The sequence below is a fragment of the Equus przewalskii genome, chromosome X, assembly GCF_037783145.1.
Source record: "Equus przewalskii isolate Varuska chromosome X, EquPr2, whole genome shotgun sequence".
Classification (NCBI taxonomy): Eukaryota; Metazoa; Chordata; class Mammalia; order Perissodactyla; family Equidae; genus Equus; species Equus przewalskii.
Window position 1 is genome coordinate 11,530,326 of NC_091863.1, and position 24,551 is coordinate 11,554,876.

Consider the following 24,551-nt stretch of genomic DNA (forward strand, 5'->3'; position numbering starts at 1 on the left):
AGAGATGCTGTGAAGGAAGATGGAAAAATAAACAGAGTGGCTGTTGAGGGCCAAACTGGGATGCAGTCAGTCAGAAGACAAAAGGGACATGAGGACCAGAAGGCACAAGTTTCTTGGAAAAGATTGATATTTTCCTAGAAATACAGATTTATGTCCTTCTCAATGAATGATAACAAACAGTGTTATCTGTATATCAGCTTACAGCAGGGAAAATCAGGTTGCTTTGCAAGAGATGGCAAAAGTCACTGCAAAACAACAACTACTTCCTTTAGCCAAGAGCTAACATGAAAAATGTGTGGCCGATGTGAAAGGCATCTGGTACTGTCAGAGACTCAATAAATCGGATTCTTTGTAAGTGATGCACCGTCCAGCTCAATTCCTGATATCAGCTGCCTTCCAAATCATCACTGCATGAAACATCTGTTTTCTGCAAGATTAGCACAACTCCACAGAAACATGCCTTGCCCGAAGGAAATAAAGAGATGGTAAAAATCGATCCCAATACTATTTATGGGAATAAGTTCAGATAAAACCTATTCTGGTTCATGAGAATGTTTCCAGTCTCCCTTAACTGGAAGTCCCTTGGAAAAGATGCATTTCCTGGTATCATCAATGGGATGGTAGCAGTGTCTGCCTCTATTTCTAACCCTTTAGTTTGGTAATGATACAACAAAGTCAACAGTAAATTAGTTAGATTGCAAAGCTTATGCCAAAAGCCAAACATAACCCAGACATCCATGTCAAATCCCTTTACCGTAACAAAACAATCAAAGTATTATAAACAAAACATGCCCAGGACCCAGCCAATAACCCACACAGTTCAAGGAATATTTGCTGCAGCAAAGCACTTAAATAAAGTGAATTTAGACAGTTCTTGGATTTTATAATGGAATTGGACCTGGAAAGGTGGTATAAAAAAATAGACAAAGGGTGACCTTAACTTGAAAATAAAATTTATACACGTAATTTTACCAGTCAATATGTCTGATGACAGGCAGCCAGAACTATCAAATCCGTGAATAATAAGTCCTTTGTCATACTTAAATTAATTGTTTCTCTAGCACTGGACAGGGAAGGCTAAAACTTTGGATTGGTCACCCAACGCAACGCAAGCATGGATGAGAGAGTGAGTGTGCATATGTGTGTGTGTGTATAAGAGAAGGAAAGAGAGAGAGAGAGAGAGAACAGACTATAACTGGAAGTGACATATTGGAAAAGATTGGTTCTTCTGCTTCACAGCTGGGTTTATAAAACCTGTTTCAAGTGGCTTCACAGTGACTCAATGATAAACATGCATTTCTAAGCTACTTGCTTTTGTATCCGTCCAAAAATGCTTTTGAAAACCAATCTCAGGTCTAAAACTCATAGTGACAAAATATTATAAAAGTACAGCTTTGTAAACCGGCAGATATACATTCTCTCACAAGGCAATACAGGATGGTGGCTAAGCATAGAGCAAACAGTAACAGGAACCATAGACAGCATTGGTGGGGACATGGAGAAACTGGTACTCTCATACACTGCTGACGGAAAGCGTGAACTGTCTTTTTGGACTGCAATCTGACAATGCCTTTTAAAATGAAACTTGCATATACTTTGTGACCATCCTAGAAACCCGTCACATCAAAATAAGTCCCCATATGGAAGGACATGTATACAAGGATGTGCACTGCCGACCAGTGTGCAGTAGGCAAGCACTAGGAACAAAGGCAGTGCTTGATGACAGGAAATAGCTAAATGCATTGTAGACAACCCAAGGCACAGAATGCCGCCATCAAAGAGAACAAGACAAGTAGATGGGGAGGGAGTTCCAGGAGATATTGCTCAGTCAAAAAAGCAAGAGGCAAAAGTGTATTTCTAATATGATTCTGTTTTAGTAAAACAATGACAAAATAACCCTGTATATGTGTATATTTACATGCACATAGATGTCAGTGCAGAAAAGTGAGTATGGAGAAAATACAGCAAGGTCTACTTCAAGGATATAACTGGGATTCATCCTGGATCTGGGACAGAGGGAGGGCATTGCTATGGGTGCATAAGGGAGGGAAAGGGATCAGAGGGAGGCAAACTCAAACGTAAAAAAAGCACTGCACTAAAAGTGCAAGCATATGTGTTTTCACACTTATTGTTAGAAAAGTTATGTGTAAAGGGAGGCATATGTTAAAGTGAATTAATTTAAAATTTTTTTCTGTACTTAAAAATAGCCAGAATGAAAAAACCAAAGAAGAAAATAACGGGTGGGAGGATGCCTAATGACCTGAGGTGCAGCCATTTTTAAAAAATAAAATTAGTCTTAAATACTTGGAAGTTTTCTAATTATTCTTTGGACTTAAATGTCAATTTAAAGCTAAGTCCTCCACAACAATGCCTTTATCAAGAGATACGAGTATCTCAGTCAACGATGCACTTGTTCGTAAGTAATAAGGCCAGAATTTGCGAGTCACTAGCGGCCCAGCAGTCGGGAGACATGGTAAAAGCCCTGCCTTGTCCAGCAGGTCTTTACGTGGCCTTGAACAAGGAAGTAATCTATTGGACCTTCAAGTTCACACCTGTATGATGAGGGGAGCAGCTCGGACGGTCCGTCCCTAACATTTTACGAATTCTTCCTGATTTTCTTAACTTGAAATCCTCATCAGCATTTGCTAATTTTAAACATAACTAAACATAAAGTTCATAGATCTTTGTGCTGAGATTCAGAAACAAGCACATTCCGGAGAACACGGTCCCTTGTTTTTAGCCCTGAAATCATCACTAAACCCCAGAAGACGTCATACCTTTAGGAATAGGCTGGGAATGCTTTGCTCCTTGGTCCAATTTGAAGTCCAAATATAAGGTGGGTGTGCGAGTGTAAATCTTGGACTGAAAAGAAAAAGGAAACCATAAGCGTCTTTCCAAGAATAAGGTTCTTTACTTCAGCGGGGCCCTTCTGTGATGGGCCCGAGGCCTGGACCCATTATATTTACAATTCTTCCTTGGGAAGTGCTGTTAAAGTGGGGAGATGGGCTGCCAATACAGCCCTCTCTTAAGAGTCTTGGTCTAAAAGTTAGCCCTCCTAGCTTGACAATATGGTTGACAAGTTAATTTCAGGAATGACCACAGTCTTCCTAGAGCCACTTCTCAAATACAGTCTGATATTAAGAGTTTATTGGCCAATAGTCGTTCCAACTTTCTCACCTCCAGTCTTCCACTCGATATGTTAGGTTATCTCACATCCAAATGTATGTTTTTTCTCCAGGTCTCAGTAAAGCCACGTCCATTTTGAAATTCAAAAAAAGTGGCCTGTAAATATTTTTATTTGTTCTAACTTGGCCCTCTTGAAAAAAAAGGTGGTCCACCACTGCTGGTTTGCAAAAGCCATAACTGCAAATATAAGAAAGGCAAACTTTTGCAGGCTTTTGTATTGTAAACTGTGGCTTTGATTCCATCAACAGTTAAGCAGAGTTTGTAATTCAATATGATACCATTCTGAATCCCTGGCATAGACTAAAATCCAAGGGATTATCACTGTTGTTACAAACCTTATTATGTCTCATTGTTTATCAAAAAGCCCCAGTGGTTCTGTTCTGCTTTTTTTAAACTTAAAATACACACAAAAATGAAAAAGCACATAGCATCAAATGTGGCAAGGACGTACAGTAACTGGAACTTTCATACACTGCTGGTGGGACTATAACTTGGTATGAACACTTTAGAAAACTGCTTGGTAGTATGCGGTACAGATGAATATATGCATCATCTATGACCCAGCATTCCAACTCATAGGTGTACCCCAACAGAAATGTTCACCTAAAGATATGTACACAAATCTTGACAGCAAGACTGTCAGTAACAGCCCAAAACTGGAAATATTCTAAATGTCTTTAATGATAGAATGGCTAAATGAATTGCAATATACTTATACAATGGAATACGGTACAGCAAGGAGAACGAATGAACCAAATACATGCAACAACTCAGAGGAATCTCACAAGCACAATATTGAGCAAATGAAGGTAGACACAGACCATATACCACGTGATTCTATTTCTATAAAGTTCAAAACAAGGCAAAACTAATCTAGGGTGTCAGAAGTTAGAAAACTGGTTACCTTGGGAAGGTTAATAACTGGAAAGGGTTAAAAAGGGGGCTTTTAGGGCCTGGCAATATTCTGTTTCTTGACCTGGTTTCTGGTTTCATGGGTGTCTTCACTTGGTGAAAATTCTCTGAGCTGTACACTTGATTTGTATACTTTTCTGTGTATATGTTATCTTAATAAAAAGTTTACATTCATTAAAAACATGCACATGGAAATAGACCAAAAGAGAGAATCCAGAGCCCAGAATTATTTATTATCTTTGATAAAGGCATCATTTTGCAGAGAATAATTATGTAAACTCCATGAGGACATGGATATTTTTGCTTTTTTCACCTAGGGTCAACCCACAGTGCCTGTCACATAGTAGTTGCTCAATACATATTTTTTTTCTTAAGATTTTTTTTTCCTTTTTCTCCCCAAAGCCCCCCAGTACACAGTTGTATATTCTTCGTTGTGGGTCCTTCTAGTTATGGCATGTGGGACGCTGCCTCAGCGTGGTTTGACGAGCAGTGCCATGTCCGCGCCCAGGATTTGCACCAATGAAACACTGGGCTGCCTGCAGCGGAGCGTGAGAACTTAACCACTCAGCCACGGGGCCAGCCCCAATAAATATTTATTGAATAATGTTTCATAATGGAAAATCCCATGTATGATAATGCATTTATTTATAGTATATATAGGGCATTCATCAATATCTTTACCTATATTTAGCAAAATGCCTCTCTTCAGGACAGGTGATTCAGTATGGTCAAAGTATCAGTCTGCACATTAAATTTTTGGATAGAGAAGTGTAAATAATGCTATAGAAGATTGTTCCCTTTCCAATCAATGTCTCATGTATTGAAGGTTCCGGCTTTAAATAGTCTGGTAGGTGGTTTTACTTGGCTTAGAAGATCAAGCTGCATCAATACAGCTTCAAAGACTGGAAAAGCAAATTCCCCTGTGCACACATAAATGAAACCAGAAAGACCCGTGACATCAAGTGCAACCTGAGGCCAAAGATTCACAATCAATCTGAAGAGCTTGAAACATACATAAAACAAGGGCAGTACCCGTGGGACACAGGGTCTGATTCTCCAGTATCATTAGTTGTATAATAGACCATCTGGAAAGGATCTGGTTTTGTCTGATGAAGACTTCTAAAATTACCTCTAAAAAGATCAAGGGTAAGCTTCCCATAATATCAGATAACTTCTCTTCCTGGGCAATATTTTGCTCTCTTCCAGAAAAAGAACCCATGTTTGGTTTAAGCATCTTTCCTAACTTCTGCCTCAGTGGCAGAGGCAGTACACCTGCCTATAGTGAAGAGATTAATCACAAAAGGCTCTTGTTTTAATTTTTCCTAGAAATACTCCCAGAACGTAGTCATAAAAATAACCTTGAACTGGAAACTAGGAGTCTTTGATGCTAGCGCTGCTTCTCCTGCTGACTAACGAAGCACTTATCTTCTTCCGGGTTTAGTTCACTCATCTGAAAATCTGGTGTTGGAACTCACTGACGTTTAAGTCTATTTCTGGTTCTGAAATTCCGAGTCAGAAAATTAATGTTTTCCCCCATGTTTTAATTTTTTTTAATTCCCTCCTGATTTCTCAGAATAGAGCTGTAGAGAAGAGAGAATGTGGCTGTGGCAAGGGAGAGCAACTAGTGCTGTGGGAGTGAGTGGGGAGCGGCTAGTTAACTCGCTTTATTTTGCCCTCAACCTCAGCCATCAATCCTGCCCTCCTGGCTAGCTCTTTCTCTTTTCTTCCTGCCTCCAGCTTCTCAACCTAATTCGTGTTGTCCAAAAAATCATAACCTATCTCTCTAAGACTGCCACTACACAGATACGTGTGCACGCACACACAAACACACACAGAATTCTATATTTATGTATTCATTTACAAAATTTTAAACTGAAACCAATGAGAGACGTTATAAAGCCACAAATATATCCTATTGTCTTACAGTGTGAAAAGGGCTAAAGGGAAATTTTTAATTCATTTTGAAGGTGTTTTTCACATCTATAGCCTAGAAAATAATTCCAATTCTAATATCCCTCTCATACTGAAAAACAGATCATTGAAGGTTTCAATATAACACAAGTCTTGAATAATCAACTACCCCAAACCTAAATGTATATTATTCTATTTCAGTTAATCCTTAACAGAATAAAACTCAGTTTGGAAGCTATTCCCATGACTGTGTGTGTATGTATATAAATATACCAACACATACACACACACAGTTTTTGAAAAGCAGGTAGGTTTTCCTTTTTTAATTTTGATCTTCCACGGTAATTCTGTTGAAACAGCAAATGTAAATTATGTTTATTTAACTCAAGGATGATAACGCAAGCCTCAAATGCCCTCTGAGCAAACCTGGATTTAATTTTTCTATTACACACACTGCTGATTTGCAACCATAAAGAAATATCGCCATCAGGCACATTCTTTCCTGTGTTCTGTTTTGCTTATTTTTATGTATAGTATTAAACTATTAATAGACTCTCAAAATAGAATGAGAATTTAATTAAACAAATCATTCTTTTTTTGGTTTAAATTTAGCTATCAATGTGTCTATTTCCACAGGATTAAAATAAATTGGTTCATGACAACCTAAAATAAAACATTCCTCCACAGATCTGTTTCAGCATGAACAGAACTAATGCACTTAAATTCCATCAGTAAAATTGTTTTCTTTTTTCCTTTTCTCTGGTCCTGATTAATAGTACCTGCACAGGTACCAAAATCCAAAGCTATTTCTCTTTTGTCTTTCTTCTCATTTCATAATTCTCTATGAAAAGTGTTTAGAAAACTTATCTTTAAATGTTTTAGTCTGTATTTGAAAAGCCTAATGGCTTAAAATCTTACAGTTCAAATATCATGTAGGCAAAGCTTCCAGAAGGTAATTAACATAACTCTTCAGAGAGGTTAAGGGTAAATTTTGGCTAACCTGTAACAACAGGGGTGCTGCCAAATCCAGACAAGCCTTGTCTCTCTTTCTCTATAAATATGTCAGACTTAAACCCTTAATGAGCCTAAGACACCATTCCAATAATGACTGCAAAACAACCAAGACAAAACAAGGTCTACGAAACCACTTCCTTCCAAACCCCAACTCCCTTCATCTTACAGCCTTCAAAGACTTCCCGCTTACGCTGGTAAGGGTATGATACCCTTGTCAAGCTGGCTTCCTTCCTCTGCTTTCATTCATGAATGTGATCTTAATTAGGAGGTGAAATCACTTCCACATGGAAACCATGTGGTTTTAAGATGTCTTCCCAAGAAAAAGAAAAGGGCATTCTACCTTGGTTGCCATGCATGAGGATGACAAAGGAAATATCGTTCATTTTGCCACTGCTCCTTTCACAGATAACTTCCCATTTATCCCTGAATCCTGCTAATTTTGCCACTGCGCTGGCCTTCCTTAAAAGCAAGTGGCAGCAATTTGTCACATATCAGAGCTGTAATAAATGCTTTCACATGTCTTTTTGGGAACTATTTCAAAGACCCTTTATGATTTAGTGATTTTTCAGGAAATGCACTCAACTTCTCACTCTTACTATATGTTGCTTAAGCAAATTACTCTAAGCAACTGTACTGACAAGTGCAAATCCTCAATATCCTAAATGAGAAAGAAACAGTGTTTCTACATCACCCTCATGTTGGATCATCCCCCTAACGTTAGACATTATGTTTTACGGGATTTTTTTTTTTGCATCATTGCTAACTTTTGATGAATAGATTTGCGTATAAGTCTTTGATCACATTTCCATTTTTTTTCCCCTCACAGTGAAATTTTTGGTCTAAAAGTCTAGACGTTTTAAAGGTTCTTGATATATCTGTAGGTTTATGGCTAAATGCACTGTGGCCCAGAAGCAAACTGGTCAACACGATCATGTGATTGAACAGCAATTTTGCTGAACATTTTCACTGTTAGTCATTGGTCTTTCTAGTCTTGGTAATTTTGCTACACCACAAGGCAGCTTTTCAACTCATTATGTGCTTTAAATATTCTTTTTTCCCCCATCTAAACCCCTAGTGTTAGAATGTTAACTCACTTCAACAAACTCCCTCTTGCTGCACATTTAGATTTTTTCCCCAGTATATCCTTGTCACAAACAGAGAAGGGAAGGATTAATTGCTGGGAAAAAAAAAGAAAAGGAAAAGAAAAAAATACCTGAAAATCTTGGAAAAGATGGACAAAAAGAAAAAGTAAGGAAAAAAGCTTCACCTAGAAAAAGTTTAAAGGCACCACCTCCATAGTACAAATACCAATATTTGAACGCCCAGTGTCTAGCAGTATTTGTTTTTGAACAATCATTTTGATCAGCTGTGATACTAACCGAATTGCTTTCATCCAAATTGTTCCTGTCAAATCACTTGGTAACTACCTATAAAGAGCGCCCATCTCACCAAAATGTTAACCATCTTATTTTTTTTAATATTAGCTAATTTAAGAAGCAGAAGTTAGTATCTCCTTACTTTTTTAATGTGACTGCTAGTTTGGGTGATATTATTTTTAATTTAACAAATATTATTAAATATTATTAATATAAGAATAAAAATAGCTAAATATATTAAGGGCTTAGTATGTACCAAGCACTACTATTCTAGATGCTTCATGTGTATTAATTAGGCCACTTGTATTTCCCTTTTTATAAAATATGTGCTCATTAACCTACTTAAGTTTTCATTCATTTATTAATTAGCTCCCTCATTCAAGAAATATTGATGGAGAGCCTGTAGTGTGCTCGTCATTGGATATGTATATCGGTGAATAATACATCTGCTCAGCCTTTGTGGAGCGTACTTTCTAACGAGGAAGGTAATTTAACAAATTAAATACAAATTACACATGCTATAAAGGAAATAAATAGGGTATATAGAGAGAAAATAAAATAGGGGAGTAATGCAAGGCCTCGAATGAGAAGAGTTGGGGGTAAGAGTTTTCTGGGCAGAGAAAGGAGCAAAGCATGTACAAAGGCCTTGAGGCAGGAAAGAGCTTGGAGGATTCAGAAACTGAGAGGAGAGCAATATGCAGACACAATGAGGTGGCTGGAGGGAATCGCATGAGATGAGTTGAGAGAGTTAGAAAAGACCGAGTCAGGTGTAGTCCATAGCAAAGTATTTAGGATTTCTTTAAAAGTACAATGGGAACACATTGATCCAACTTTTATCCTAAAGATAAAAATCTTGAGCTACCATGTGGGAGAACTGGAAGGGAGTAAGAACAAGAGAGAGGAGCCCCAGGAGGAGGCTGCTGCATTGGGCCTGGCCAGGGCTAGGCACCGGACGGGAGAGACAGAGATAGATTTAAAACGATAGAAAGGTTTTGCTAATGGACTGGATGTGGGTGGGGGAAGACAGAATAAGGATGACCACCAGGTTTCTACTTTGAGCAGTGAGTGATGGTACCATTCATTCATTAAGATGGAGAAGACTAGAAGGGAAACAAGTTTTCATTTGTTTGTTATCCAGACAGGCAGGGGTAGGGGGAATAAGACTTCAACTTTTGCTATTTTAAGTTTGACATATCTGGGAAGCATGCAAATGGAGAAGTCAAGTAGGTAGTTGAATATGTGAGTACACAGAGCTCAGAGGTGAGGTTTGTGCTGTGAATATAAATGTGGGAGTTCTAACACAACAAATGGCATCTAAATCCACGGAATGGATAAAGTCACCTAGGGAGATAATGTTCAATGAGAGAGAAGAGGACTCAGGCCTGAGATCCAGGGAACCTGAGCATTTAGGAGTCTCATAGAGAAAAAGGTACCTACCTGAGAAAGGAAACTGAAGGAGTAAGGAGCATCCAGAGACACAAGAATGTGTTATCTGAGAGGCCAAAGAAAGGAGAGAAGATGTGGAGAAGGAGGAAGCGTTGAACCCATGGGAAGGAAGAGTTAGCATGAGAAAGAAAAGGAAGACCTCTGGGTTTGGCCACATGGAAGTCAGCGGTGACTCAATGCACTGATGGGGGTGGATGCCAGCGTGAGGGCATGTAGGAAGTGGAGATGACATGTGCAGACAAATATTCTAGGAAGGATGACTCAGAGGGAGCAGAGAATTGGGGGGGTGTGGGGTCAAGAGAGTCTGGCGCTTCTCTTATCAATTTATATGACAGGTGTTTTTTCTTAATAAATTAAGGCTATTAGCCTTTAATAATATTTGTTGTAAAAATCTCCCAGTTTGGTTTCGGCCTTTAACTTCATTTATGCCATTTCTGACATGGGTCAGACCTATCAATCTCTTCCTTCCAATGCTTTTAAACTTAAAAAGTCTTTCCCCATCCAAACATCACAGAAATGTTTTCCTGTATTTTTCTAGCTCAAAATTTTTAACATTTAAGTTTTTAATCTAAGTTGAATTTATTTTACTATGGGGTATGAGATCATGCACTAAACTGGTTTCTTTTTATGAATGGTTAACCAATAGTCCCAGTTGACTTATTCGTCTCTTTTTTTCCCCAATTGATGATAACCTTCTTTATCATTATTAAGTTTGCACATATACCTGGGTCTATTTCAGGCAGGTTCTCTTTCTGCCAATCACAAGGAAGAGCCTCAATGGGGAAAACTTCACTAATGAGCTTAGGATCCCCAACTAATAGACGAAGATCTACTCCACAGGAGTTCTCGTCATCATCTCGCACATCTCCCACAGTGCTTGCCAACCTCCTCATCTTCCTTCCACCACTGCTCACTCTCATGGTCTGCTGGGCTTTGCATTGGGGAGAAAACCCATCAGCAAAGACCTATTCCCTCCACCACTTTACACCTTCACACTCACTCAAGAAACTCACTGCCAGATTCCTTGGCCCCTGCATGGAGAAGCATACCTTCCTCTTTCTCCTGGAGATCTCAAGGCTTTGAGAAATGTCTTGAGGAATGAAATGCTTGAGGAATGAAAAGCAGACTCACCACATTATTGCAAACAAATTTCCAACGCTTGTTGTTTCAAATAGGTTGATGCCCTTCAACTAAAGGATAAGTCTTCTGTCCCCAATCCAAAGCACTCTGATTTCTGAATTCTTGATGATTTTAAAGAATTCTGATAAGGAGCGGGAGAGATTAGTTTCCATCCTCAATGCCAAGTGTATTGTGGGAAGGATTAAAACCCTCTAATCATATTTTGACATATACATGAAGTGCTACACAAAGAGAAGACAAGGAACTCTTAGGCAAAATGCCAATGACTCTGTATAGGGTGAGAGTTAGAGAGGGCCAGACTACGTTTTTAACTTCTATCTTCCATAAAGGACTGTGGAAAATCTTGAGCATCAAGCTGTCCAGCTGACCAAGAATTCTGGACAGAGCCAATTATCCGACTGGGATAGAAAAAGTCTCTATAGAATCCTTTTCCAAGCAACACTTTAATCAATAGTAACACTCTAGTCCCTCTCCCTCCCACCTTTTATTTAAGGGAGGGGTAGTGAGGAGAGAAGAGCTAAAGGGGAAAGGAATAAAGATGCTGACAGGACTCACAGTCCTGAAATTTAACCAGAGACATGTTAATTGTGAAACCGGACTTTGATTTCTTCACCCTTTGAGTCAGCATTCTTTCCTAAAATTAGGTTACAGATGTTCTAATTTTTGGAAAATTAAAACCAGAGAAAGAACAAACGTCCATCTCTTATATGAACAATCCACCCATAATCCTACAAAGGCAACAGTACAATAAAGCCACCAATGACCCCCAAATATGCCAGCAGGGAGCCTTGCTATCCCTTATCTCTCATCCATGGGTAATATGTTCCAAGGTTGAGTCAGCAAATCTATTAACTGATGCTAGAATATTCCTCACAGAGCTTTATAATTTTTTTAATCTCTATTAGTTACATTTGGTATTAACTAAGATTTTTTAAGTGTTTTTGTAAGAAAGTGCATCAAGATGGGAAACTATTTGGCAAAGATAAGATTTCATTGAGCTCTGGGGACTGATACCTTCGTATAGATATGAACCTTCAATTTTATGATTAAGGGGGAATTTGTTATGGCACAGGGCTTCTCCTGTGTGATCATTTGCAGGACATTCTGACACAGTCAGGGGTGTCTGTACAGACACGTGCCTGAAGGTACCCTTTGGTGTGGAAAGAGAGAGAGGTTCATTCTGAAGCTTCCTTCCATGAAAATGAGCTAAGGCCTTCCCAGACTGGAAAGAGACACACTCAGAAAGCTTATGTACAGGGCGGAATGGTGTGATAAGGGAGGGGTACTGCACAAATAAAATGGGGCAAAAGCCAGGAAACCTGAGACTGGGTCTAGGTTCCTTCCACAATGAGCTGTGTGACCTTGGGAAAGACTTTCTGCCTAGCTGAGTTGCAGCATTCTCATCCACAAAGTGGTGGAGTTGGAGAGCTGATCTCTCCCTGCCATCACTGCCTGACATTCTGATTCCAATGGAAGTGCCAGAAGAAAAAGGAAGAGTACGTCTTGGTTTGCTCTGAAAAGCATCTCATACCGTCAGGAATTCTAGACTCGAGCTGCCTTAAGAACTCCATCCAGATCCTAATACCCAACTACAGCAATGGAAGAGGTGAATTAATAGAAAAGTTTCCTGTTCAACTATCATATAAATGGGCCTGAGATAGCCTCTGTGTATTAGGCAAAAATGGCCCCCACGTTGTTTATTTCTTCATAGCAGGCTAGGACCTTTAGCCCAAAGCCTGCAAGAGCCCAACTCAAATTCTCACACATCTGCTCTAAATATATTCCAAATAAACATATTTTTAGCCACTTAGAGCCTACCTACTTTACATACCCTGTGAAACTGCACCCAACATCTGCTAGCCATAAATAAAGACAAATTCTGCAGCTATAAAAGTCGCCAAACTGCTGCTGCTTTTTGGAGTTCTCTGAGCCAGAGATCCTCCACCTTGTTGCTGAGCGACATCAGCTGCACACGTAAGCCCCGTCTCTGATTTCCCCTACTCCCCCAGGAGGTCCCTTGCCCTGTTCCCCTTCTGGGTGGTAGTCTCGCACCACTGTCTCTGGAAGGTCTCCAACTGCGAGGGACTTCCCTTCTCAGGCAACTCTGTACAAGTTCCACTCAAATAAAGCTCGCATGTTATTGCCTCTCGTGAACTGGTCTCTTCCTTGATCAACCTCCAAAACCCCAAACTTACTACATCAATCCATCTAAATAAAGTAAGTATACAAATATGCTCCAAAAGTATTGAATATGGCCTCCCGCCTATCCACAAACAAGAAAGGCAGTTTCCCACTATTCAGCAACAACTCTTGAAGAAGAGTTGACAAATCTGCTGAAGGGCTGGAGACCTATGGAAGGGGTCAGTACTTACCCCATCCAGGGCAGGGGCACGTTCATGAATTGTTGGGCAAGTAAGAAGTGGTCAGATCCTTAGCAAAATTACAGACGGGTCAAGAATTTCCTCTGAACCCTTCAACATCCATCTCTCCTCTCAGGCCCTCTCCGTCTTTACAGCTTCCATAAAAACCTGCTCTCAGTAGAAAATCTGATTTCCACTGGGTTGTGGCAAACTGGTAAAGACCTGTGTAAGCTGTGGTTAAAAGCACAAACTGGGAACCAGATATCTAGTTGGAATGCCAACTCTGTCACTTCCTAGGTGCATAACCCTGGGCAAGTTGCTAATCTCACTATGCCTCAGTTTCCTCTCTCATTAGGTTGTTATGAGAATTTAATTGGACACATTTTATGTGCCTCCTCAGTCTCTCAGCCTCACTCCTGAGCCCTTGGCCACTTATGGAGACCCCTGGGGGTCATCGCTCTGACCACTGTTGACATCTCCAGCTACTGTGGCCCCTCCTGTCTGACTGCCAAGTTCAGTTGTGGGGGCTACAACAGCTCCAGAGCTCCAGGGCTTGATCTGACAGACCTACTAAGGCTCTGGATCCTCCCTCTACACAGACTGGAATGAAGATCCAAGCTACCAGACGTGGTATGTGGCTTTCTCAGAGGCTGCCTGAAGGGGCTAGGTGACATGATCCAGAAGGGCAGAAAATTAGCCCCCAAGGGGCAGACTTTGGCCAAAGAGGGATGGAAGATGTGGGATGACAGAAAAATTCTTCCTCCATTAGTAAGTCCTGAGGTACAGTTTTCTGAACAGGCATCCTGCACCACCAAGCATCAGTCTCACTTCTCTTCTCCTTCACTTTACTGCCCTGGGATTGCACATAAGACCTGCTTTAGGCTCTGTTTTCCAGAGAACTCAAGTTAGATCAGCAGCAAAAGAACTGATACATGCACAGCACTCAGAACTTCTCTGTCCAGTACAGTTGCCACTAGCCACACGTGGCTACTGAGCACATGAAATGTGGCGAGTTGTGAACTGAGATGTGCTGTAAGTGTAAAATACACACCAGATTTCAAAGACTTGGTACAAAAAGTGTGAAATATCTCATTATAATTTTATACTGATTATATGTTGAAATGATAATATTTTGGATAACTTGGTAAAAATACATTACTAATTTCACCTGTTTCTTTTTACTTTTTTAAATACGTCTACTGAAAAGTTTAAATTACATGTTGCTTCCATTCTATTTTCATTGGACAGTTCTGACTTAGAATTTAGTACCTCATAAGCCCACAAAAGATGTTAGCCATTTTCATTTCCCTTCCCAAGAACTTCTGGAGATTTGCTCTCAGGAAAGCCTAAAAATAAAAGGGAACGTGGGAGCAGAAAGGGAGACAGATGAGAGAAAAGGGAACAAACATTTATTAAGTACCCTCTATGTTGCTAGACACATTACATATCATACAAATAACTCAAAAACTATTCATTATCATCCTCATTTGGTAGATAAGGAAATAAAGGCTCAAAAATAATTTTCCCAAGGTCACAGAGGTATTAAACAACAGAGCTGAAATTTGGACCCAGGTCTGCTTGACTCCACAGTCCATACTCTTTTCAATCTATCATACTGTCAAAGGAGTGACTCTCTAATGGTATAGTTTTGATAAGTAACTGAGATTTTTTGGCATGTGTTAGGGCATCCTAGAATCTCTTAAGTCACCCACACAGGAGGTCAACTACACTAACCAAATTAAAAGCTACTGCTAGACACAAACCAATCTCTCTCTCTCTCACCTTAGGTGCAGGGAATGGAATTCAACTGGTCATACATCATGGTCCATGGCACATGGGTCATCATACATCCATGAGAGTCCCTCTTGTTTTGTATTTTTTCCCCATCAGCCTCAAGCTCAGTCCCATTCCCCCACTGGCTCTCAGTCAAGCATATATAATGAACATCCTTCCAGTCTACCCTTTGTATGTTTATTTAGATATACAGGTGTCCTTGAAAAATAAGTAGCATTGTATGTAAAACTGCTTTCTTATTCTGATTTATTCCACATTACTTCCTGAGATCTAATATACAGATGTAAGTAAATACAGTCCATTGTTTCTGGCTGCAACATCGTATTCCATCATACGTAATCACCATATTTTACTTATCTATTCTCTAAGAGGTGAACACCTACGTCATCTCTGACTCCTTTCTACCAAGCATGATGCTGGGATGGCCACTGTCATGTGTCTACTTGGTGAAGTCTTGCTGCAGTAAACATCCGGGAGTGAAACTGCTGGGGTGTCCCCTATATACAGTGTCAGCTTCACTAAGTAACTAAGTATAGTTGTGCACTGCATAATGATGCTTCAATCAACAATGAATCGCATATACAATAGTGGTCCCATAAGAGTAGAACCATATAGCCTAGATGTGTGGTAGGCTATATCATCTAGGTTTGTGTAAGTACACTCTTGGATGTTCGCGCAATGTCAAAATTGCCTAACAGCACATTTCTCAGAACGTATCCCCATCATTAAGCTACTCATGACTGTAATGCCAGCTTGCTCCCCACAATGAATACAGTTACACTTGCCTGTCATGCATGAAGTTTCTATTTCTTCCCATCCTTGCCAGCACTTGACAATATCCAGCTTTCTAACTTTTGCAAACCTGCAGAGTGTCAAGTGGTAGCACATTATCTGAATTTACATTTCTCTGTATATTGGTCAGAAGAACATCTCTTCACAGTCTCATCAACCTCAATAGCTGAGTAGAGGATTCTCTTAGTGCATAGAGTTGCCAATAACACAAGCATCTAACTTTTCAAGAAGGTAGGAAGGTTTCACCTCAGAGGCTAGAGGCACTCAGGATACATGGCTTTGTTCTCCCAGCTATTTTAATGCTTGCGCTCTCTACATACATCAATTTTCTGCAGATACAACTGCTCTAGGGCTTGGAGATTTGCTTGTGCAATGAAATCTCAGAGATCTAGGGCTGGTATTGCGATAAATGTGTCTCATTATCTTTTGGGACTATATTTAAAGCGAGACAAGTGAAAATTGGGGTAGAATGAATTCAAGTTTGGCAGCCCTGATGGAGCCACATCCAGTCCAGTGGAGGGAACCTAGGCTATGGTGCTTATAAAGAAAAAGAAAATCCATATTCCACCCAAGCAAAGCAGAATCAAAATTGGGTGAGGATGCTTTGAGACTTTATTTAGAATGTAATTTTTAATTATAATTTTTCGATTGGTTTACAAAGGCAAGGAGTTTTGGATCAGGGGTTTAGATTTTGTCTTAGAAATCTGATGATAGGAGAGATTTATGTTCAAATTTGGGATATTTCAATATTTAGCTAACTTTTTATGCTGCTACTTAGGCTTCTCACAACACGATTGGGAATAATTTGACAGGAAAGAAATCAGGAGGGAATGGCAGCCTAGAATACAGATATGCCTTGGTGTTAATTTAATGAAAATACTCTCTGTACTCATTTCAGACCCTTCTGGGGGTAAAATTTATCCCAGAGAGCAGAAGTTAGCTTTGGTGGGAGGAGATCCACACTGATAAACTTCTCTTCTTCCCTGAGGGGTCAGTCACTGCTAAGTGTCAAATCCAATAGGTTAATGGAACAAAATGCTGAGGGATATTGGGGGAGCATCCAGACCCATCCCTAATGTCCCCATGAGGCAACAGTCAGCTGTTCTCTACCTTCCTCACTTATTCCTGGGTGTCGACGGGAGAGGGAAGGATGGGATCTGGTTGGTGAGGATAATTCAAGGAACTGAGTATGCGCAGGTCACACCCTTCTGGGCTGTTTTCTCTCTCTTTATCGCTTCTTCTGCCATGAGGTAATAAGTCTGCCTCTGGAAAGGATGCCTATGACTGTACAGCTCTGCCTGGACATGTTTCATGAAGTAGGAGAAGTATTAAGAAGCTCCAAAGGGCTCAGATACAACTCACGTGCTCTTATCCAGATTTCACTGTAATAAACATGATATTTGGATCCCCATCTGGCCAACGCCTCAGAGTCTACCTCTCAATTCATTCTGAACTTGGGAGGGGAAGAAAGAATAATTATCTTTTGGTCTTTTCCTCCATGTCAACTCCCTACATTTGACTTCTACCCAATTCTAAGTCCTCTTCTGCTTTTGTTTAGCTGACAGACTCTTGTCAGTTAAAACCTATGAAAATGTTTAATCACAGTCACCAGGAAGTCTTGCTCAAAACTTCTTTTGGACTCATCAGTAACAGACTGCCTTAAATCAGTATCTGATGCTGGGAAAATCCACCAGCCGAGTCACAGCAGTTACTCAGAGGCACTCAAAGTCTCCAAGGTGGCAAAGATGTAAGTGGGTACTGACTCTTGACAAGCAGAGTTGCCACAGCCAGGCATGGAAGCTGCTGGGGAAAAGAATCTGGCCAGGAGGACTCAATTGGCAGAAGCTCTAATTGGTGGTGGTGACGGGTGGTGGGGGTGGGGTGGTCTACAAGAAAACACTGGTGGAGAAAGGATGGAAAGGCACCAATATCAATGCTAAAGGACCCAAGATGGAGTAGAAAATGTGTCGGGTTACTTTTCTTCCTCCTTTTCACAGCTTAGCTCTCCCTCTCTCTCATGGGTCGCTTCTTATAATCAGGGAATAGCAGAAGGGGGAGGGGAAGCCAGTATTGTTCTCAGAGCCTAGATATGAGAAGAAAACTGACCAGAAGCAGTTGTTTAAAAGTAGTAGGACACAAGAGCCTTGTTCTGGATTTCAAAATGTTCCCCCTAAAAGGAAGTATTTAAATTTCTCCAGTTGCTATTTATAGTTAGACCAGGAAAGAAAAATTCTGGCCATCATGGTTTCCTTCTGTAATGTTAAAAATGACCACCTATATGCGAGCAAAAAGAACAAGAGGGCTTTAAGGTTTCATGAAAAAGAGGAGAATTATCATTATTTTATTCTTCAATGAACCTGGATGAGCTAGACCTTAATCAATTCATCCTGTGTTCCAAATGTAACAGCTCTACTCTTAATATGGATGACTCCCATAGATAGCGACATGAGAGCATTGTCTCTTCAGAATTTTGCAGTTTTAGCTTTGATCACTCAGAGACAGAGATAAAAGGCAGAGGGGTTAGAAGAGCAATTACTCCAGGTGAAACATTATTGCTATATTTAAGATATCTCTAAAGACAAAAGAGAATGGAATAGAAAAATTAAAAAAAAAAAAACTAGGAGAGAAATTACCAGAAATTTCTACACGGTAGAGATGATAACTTTTCCAATTTTCATGCTTAAGACAATGAAGATATGTTTTGAAGGCCTTCTAAGAGCACTGAGTCCTTCCACTGGACACTTTCACACCTCTTTCCAGAAACACCTTAAAAACACCTCTATGGCCCTGCCCAGTCTCCTTCGCGCTGTCTAGACTCCTTCCACCCTTCTTTGCCTGGCCAGTCATCTCCTTTAGACTTAGGCCTGCTTTTCCTGAACCTTCAGATTGGGCTGGGCCTCCTATCTATTCTGCCTTCCTCTAAATCCGCCATGTTTACTAGTCTGGCAACTCCCCACAGTACACCAGTGTTAGCAGTTGATGTGTTTGTTCTTGGATGGTGCCCTTCCAGCTCCATGATTTTTTCAGCTTTTTCCCTCACCCCTTCACAAGGTCTTGCACACAGTTGGCCCTCAGTACATATTTGCTGAGCTAAACCGAACTATAATGGCATAGACACCTTTCTGGGAAATCCTCCCAATTCCCCATGGCCAGTGTGGAAGTCCTTCCAGGAATGGCAGGATCTGACAGTCTCCTCATCTCATTTTACTAAGCCAAAGGAATACGAAACAGCCCATGGATCTACAATGGATGGTGAGAGGGATTCCCCATGGTTTTAAGAGTACAGCATGCTCCTCTTTTAATAGAGTAATCCCTAGCAATGATTTAGAGCCCATTTGAGTTGAAATTTTTAAATTCTTGTCTACCTTGAAGTACCTATACCTGTCCACAGGAGCAGAATTCTTACTAACGCTTCAAGTAACTAGAATAATACCTGACATCAAATTTTCTCATTCCATTTTAGTGTGAGTTTGGTCAAAATGTTCAAAAGCTACATGATCCCAAGGACTTGTGCTTCGGTCAAAAGAAAGTATTGTGTTTGCAGCTATGAACAGCATAGCTTTATATATGCCAATACCAATCTTTAAAATACCGACATCTACCTCATTTATATCCACAAGAGCTCAGCTTTTAATGCAACATGCAAGAACCTCTGAAGCTCTCTGAAGCTCTTCTATATTTTTCACTGTGGTTAGGAAAAATATGTAATATGTTCCTGGGGAGGAAGATATCTGAAGAGTGCAAGCCTTGACATCCACAGAAGTGATTACAATGATATGCAAAGTGTCCACTCACCTTTATTGAAGATGACAACTTGGTTTTTTATAGCTTTATGCCCTTAGTCTAAATTTCTTTACTAATTTGTAATCCTGATTACTAGAGCCAACGATGTATGAATGGCACAGGATATACCTTCTGGTTTAAAAAGTGCACCTCTCCATTCTTCACTTACTGGCAGAAGAGGGCCTGTCGACACCACTGGAATGTACTTCCTAGGTGATTAGGTCAGCAGGGACATCTTGAAGAAATAAGAACATCTGGCACCCTTTGTGTGCACCAAGAATGGTATTTCCAGGGTGAGCAGGCTGCCCTGGGCAAGAGCAATCTTTTGTACAGCCGATTTGAGCAGATCCTGACCACTGTTTATTTGAACATTCCAAACTGCAAATGAAGTGCCAACTATGGCTGCCTATCACACGACAAGTCTTTGAAGTTGCTGGGTGTATTTCTTTGGTGTCCTCCTATTTACTAAACAAGGCTAACAGACCTAATTGTGCCTATTCCCAACACTGAATCAGAACCAAGTTTTGCACTTGTCTGGAACGATGCTGATCATCTGCTCAGGCTACATGTCTGTGTTGGGCAGGTCCTACAGAATGAACTGCTTTGTGAAATTTGAGGTGAGATAGGACTACACAAAGCATCCCACCCTACGTTAACCTCGAACAATGCTATTGAAAACTGTGGGAGAGAGGGATGCAGGAATATACATACAAACAAGGTCAGCCTTAGGCAAAATCGAGGAGAAGACAAACTTCACCTTGGTTTCCCTCCAGCCCAATGTTTTGCATCACTTCCTCTCACCCTGTCGAAATCCCACCAGGATCTGGTTGCCCATGCAGCCTCCCATCATGATCCCCAAATAGTTACTGCACTCCTACTATCCAAACCTTTTATACAAATCACTATAAGACATGATTCCTGTCTTCCTCTCTTTTTCCTTGCCCTCCCTCCATCCACACAAGCAAAATCAATTCCCCCTCCTCCGGACTACCATAGAAGTTGTACATACTACCGTTTTAGCCCTTCTCATATCACATTATGCTTCTGATGTTTGCCAGTTTCTCTCCCTAGCTAGGCTGTGACCTTATCTGAGGACAGTGGTTGTATCTTACCCACATTGTCTCTCCAGGGCACTAGACAACGTGTACACGACAGATGCCTAACGACCGAATGAATAGAGCTCATAGACAAATGGGACACATGAATCAAATGATAACTGTCAGTCCAAAAACCTCACGGGTTGTGAAGACAGACGGCTGTGTGGATGTAGGGCAGCCCAGAAGGCTTCACCAAAGAGAAGAAACACTGGTTGGACCTTGGTTAATAGTAGCAAGGAAATGGAGATGGTGAAACCCTCAACTGCACATTTCTATAGGACTTTGCACTTCACAAAATCCTTTTCCCCCAAATGCTCTGTTCCCTCCTTGCCCTGTGTCAGAGGAAGACCAGAAGGCTCTCTTGCCTTATGCTGAGATTTCCTTTCCTCTCTCCCCACACCCATCCATTAAAATACATTTATTTAAGGTCTCAAAAGGGAAATTCATCTAGAATTCATTTGGGTGATTGTAAATTTCACGGGTGGGACTTTTTTTTAGCATTCCGCACAGTATCTAATTAAACATGGACCATAAAAGAAAAATCAATGGAAACAAAAACCAGAGGAAAATGAAATTGTTATCAGAAAGAAACATGGGTCATTGCATCATTAAAGATATTAGATTCCAAAAATGATCAAATCATATTAGGTGTCTAGAAACTGCCTCATAGAGATAATGGCTGTCTGTTTTCTTAAATGCCCACTTAATGTTTAATGTAAAATTGAATATTACATCATTTTTCTTAGCTCTTTTATATTGTACTTATTTTTCTTACCCTGAAAATCTCAATTCCTAAAAATATTAACAAATTTACTCATTCATTTTATTTCACAATATACACAAAACTTTTAAAATTGCAATGACAACACTAATAATAAAACAGCGGAGTGAAGACTGAAAGTTTTGTGCCATTCTTTTTGTCTTTAGAACGTATCCCACTAAAAATGTACAGTTAGAGCACTAGGTTTAAAAGCCCTTAAAATAAATGTTTTCTCCATGTGGTTATGTTGTTGATACCTTTACACAAATTTTTAAGTTCTTTGTTTGTTCCCATTTGTTTTTAATTTTAAGATTTGGGTGTTTTTTTCTTTTTCTGTTTAACTGGATGTTTTAAATATGTAAACATTCACAGCTTTCAAATTTCAAAATAAAAAGACATACAGAGAGAAGACTCAGGTCCATCCTTATCCTCCCCACCCTCACCCCAAAGGGAACTTTTTTTTAAACATCCAGTTTTAAGTGGATTACAGAGCGCTCTGATTTATAAATAAAATAAATGAACAGACAGGCCTTTGGAAGGGCTCACTCCTTCTGAGCACGTGTTGTTTGCCTCTGCTTGCTCTCCGGAACAGCTGGAGCCCATTACCTCAGACTCCCTCTGTCAGGAAACCCACTGCCCCACTCCCAAGCTCTGCCATGAGAACAGCCGTCATCCGTTTTTGAGCCAGCCCCAGGAACTCACTGGAATACGGCAAAGGCAAAAAAAGAAGGAAAAACGCGTCTGCCTGTGCTACCTGTTTTCATGATTTAATAGCTTTTAAATGCTACTTTAAGAAGTCGTTCTTCTGAGCTTGCCAAGAAAAGAGAGCTTCCTGGTGGAGGCGGGGGAAGTGTTTGGTTCTCCCCCCATCATGAAGTGAACAGAAGCAAACTCAGACAGGCAGGTGAAGGGAGAAGCTGAGAATTTGGGCTCAACTGTAAAGTCAGCAAGATCCACTTAAGATGTGCCAGATACAATCGAAGAATTCAAATTTCCCCTGAAATAGAGAAAAGGGTATAACGCAAAAATGTCCTAAGTTTACTATCCAGCATTCTGATTGCCAAAAACCCACTGTCATTTGGCATTTGGACATGCTATAAAAGTACTTCCCAGAAAGCCACATAAACTATATATTTTTCAATCAAACTAACGTAGCAGGGATACTGACAAAATTGCATCTTGATGATAAAGTGTTTCAAATGACATTCTGCCCCTAAGTTTCCTGGGTGAAAACAAAAGCTGGGAAATGTGGTGGGTAGCTGTTGCTCTCTAGTTCTGGTATAGGAAAAAGTGTGTGTGTGCACCAATGGCCTGCCACAGCCCAGAGACTCCATTAGCTCTCCAAATCGGAGGTGACAATCGCAGGCTTGGTTATAAATCACGCACCAACCCCTGCTGATTAGTGGGCAGGGTGCTTTTTGGCTGGGAGAGAATTGCCTAAGGGACATGGGGTCCTCCAATGCCTGCCAGAGCTCAACCAGGGCGAGGAACGGGACACACCCAGCAGGGACACGTTGAAAGCTGGTAAGTGTGTCCACTACTTGAGATCAAGCCACAGCCTGAAAACCCACAGGAAAGATGCTACAGGAGACAAGAAGACACCTGCCTGTGGACCCCCAAAGAAAAGCACAAACCTCAAAACCTCTGCTCATCATTGCTGTCACTGCTTGAATTTAGGAAACCTGCAGGGAACAATCTGGGTCTTGCAAAACAGCCTAGTATTTACATTTAAAGAAAAAAAATCTATCTGGTTTTCATTTCTCTACTTCCTAATCCCTTAAACAGTTTATTTTATTTAAAAATATAGTTCAGCTAATTTTGTTGTTCTCTCAACTTCTTAGTTGGCTCATATTAAGCAGAATTGCAGTCATTGCTAATTTCTATATTGTCTATCTTCTTCCCATTTTGTCCTAGTTTCTCTTATTCCAGCATTCATTTACATTTTAATGACTTCACTTATGCACCCAGAAAATATTTACTGATTGTCTTGTATATCAGGCACTGTTTCAGGTGCTGGGGGCACAGTGGCAAGCAAGATCTGAGCGAATTACATGGAATGCTTGGCAAACTCTTGGAAATTGAATTTTTACAATTTTGGTTATCATCTAATACCTGAATATAGTCTGCCCATCAGAAGGAAGCTTCCTTTTGCTATGTCTGTAGGCCACACGAACACTGGACAAAGCTTTTGCAAAGAAGTGAAAGTAGCAACCACTTACAGAGGGCTTACCTCTCACCAGGTATTGTTCTAAATTCTTTACACATATTAACCAATTTCATCCTCCCAATGATCCTCCGAGTCATTAGAATTATCTCCATTTTACAGATGAGAACACTGAGGCCCAGCAGAATTAAGTGACTTCTCTAAAGTTAGTCAGTGCTAGAGCTGGCCTTGAACCCAGGCAGTCAGGCTCCGGATTGCCTTTTTCTGACCCCAGTGGGGCTGAGGCCTCCTTAAGATTTGCTTCTGACTTAATGGAATTTAAAACAGCAGGAGGCAAGTACAGGCGTTTGTTGGAGAAGAATCATGTTCCAGAGAGAACTGGCAATAAATATTGCTGATTGGCTGCCTGATAAGGATGGAATGGGGTTTGGAGAATTTCATACTTTCATGAAATAAACATGTGATTTTGACCTTCCAGGAGTGACAGAAACTATTCAAAGTATCCCATTTTTATCTTTTCCCCCTTTCAGCCTTCATTTTAGACTGTGCTAGCCTGGCAGAATCTTGCTAAAAATTGGCTGTGGCTTCCCAGGGACTGAAATAGACACAACCTGGGAAATGGGGACACATCTACCTTTGGGAATAGCAAAAGGACAGTTGTGCTGCTTGCAAAAGCTTATAGCATCTTGCACAAAACCAGCTCACCGTTTTTGTGGACACTGGAACTGAAGTCCAGAGAGGTTAAATAAGGTCTCCCAAAAACCACAGAGCTGGACCTTAACATCTTCTGTAGGCGCCTAATCAAATAGTTCCTCA

At 40.4% G+C, this 24,551-nt stretch overlaps 1 protein-coding gene across 4 annotated transcripts in view; it reads right to left on the reverse strand.

The window, feature by feature from the left end:
- Nucleotides 1-24,551, reverse strand: part of PIR (pirin) — a 92,576-nt gene that overhangs the window by 33,135 nt on the left and 34,890 nt on the right. For all 4 annotated transcript variants that reach the window (XM_070603746.1, XM_070603744.1, XM_070603747.1 and 1 more), the window contains one exon: nt 2,778-2,862. In XM_070603746.1, coding sequence (XP_070459847.1) covers nt 2,778-2,862 — 85 coding nt within the window. The remainder of the gene's footprint in view (nt 1-2,777; nt 2,863-24,551) is intronic.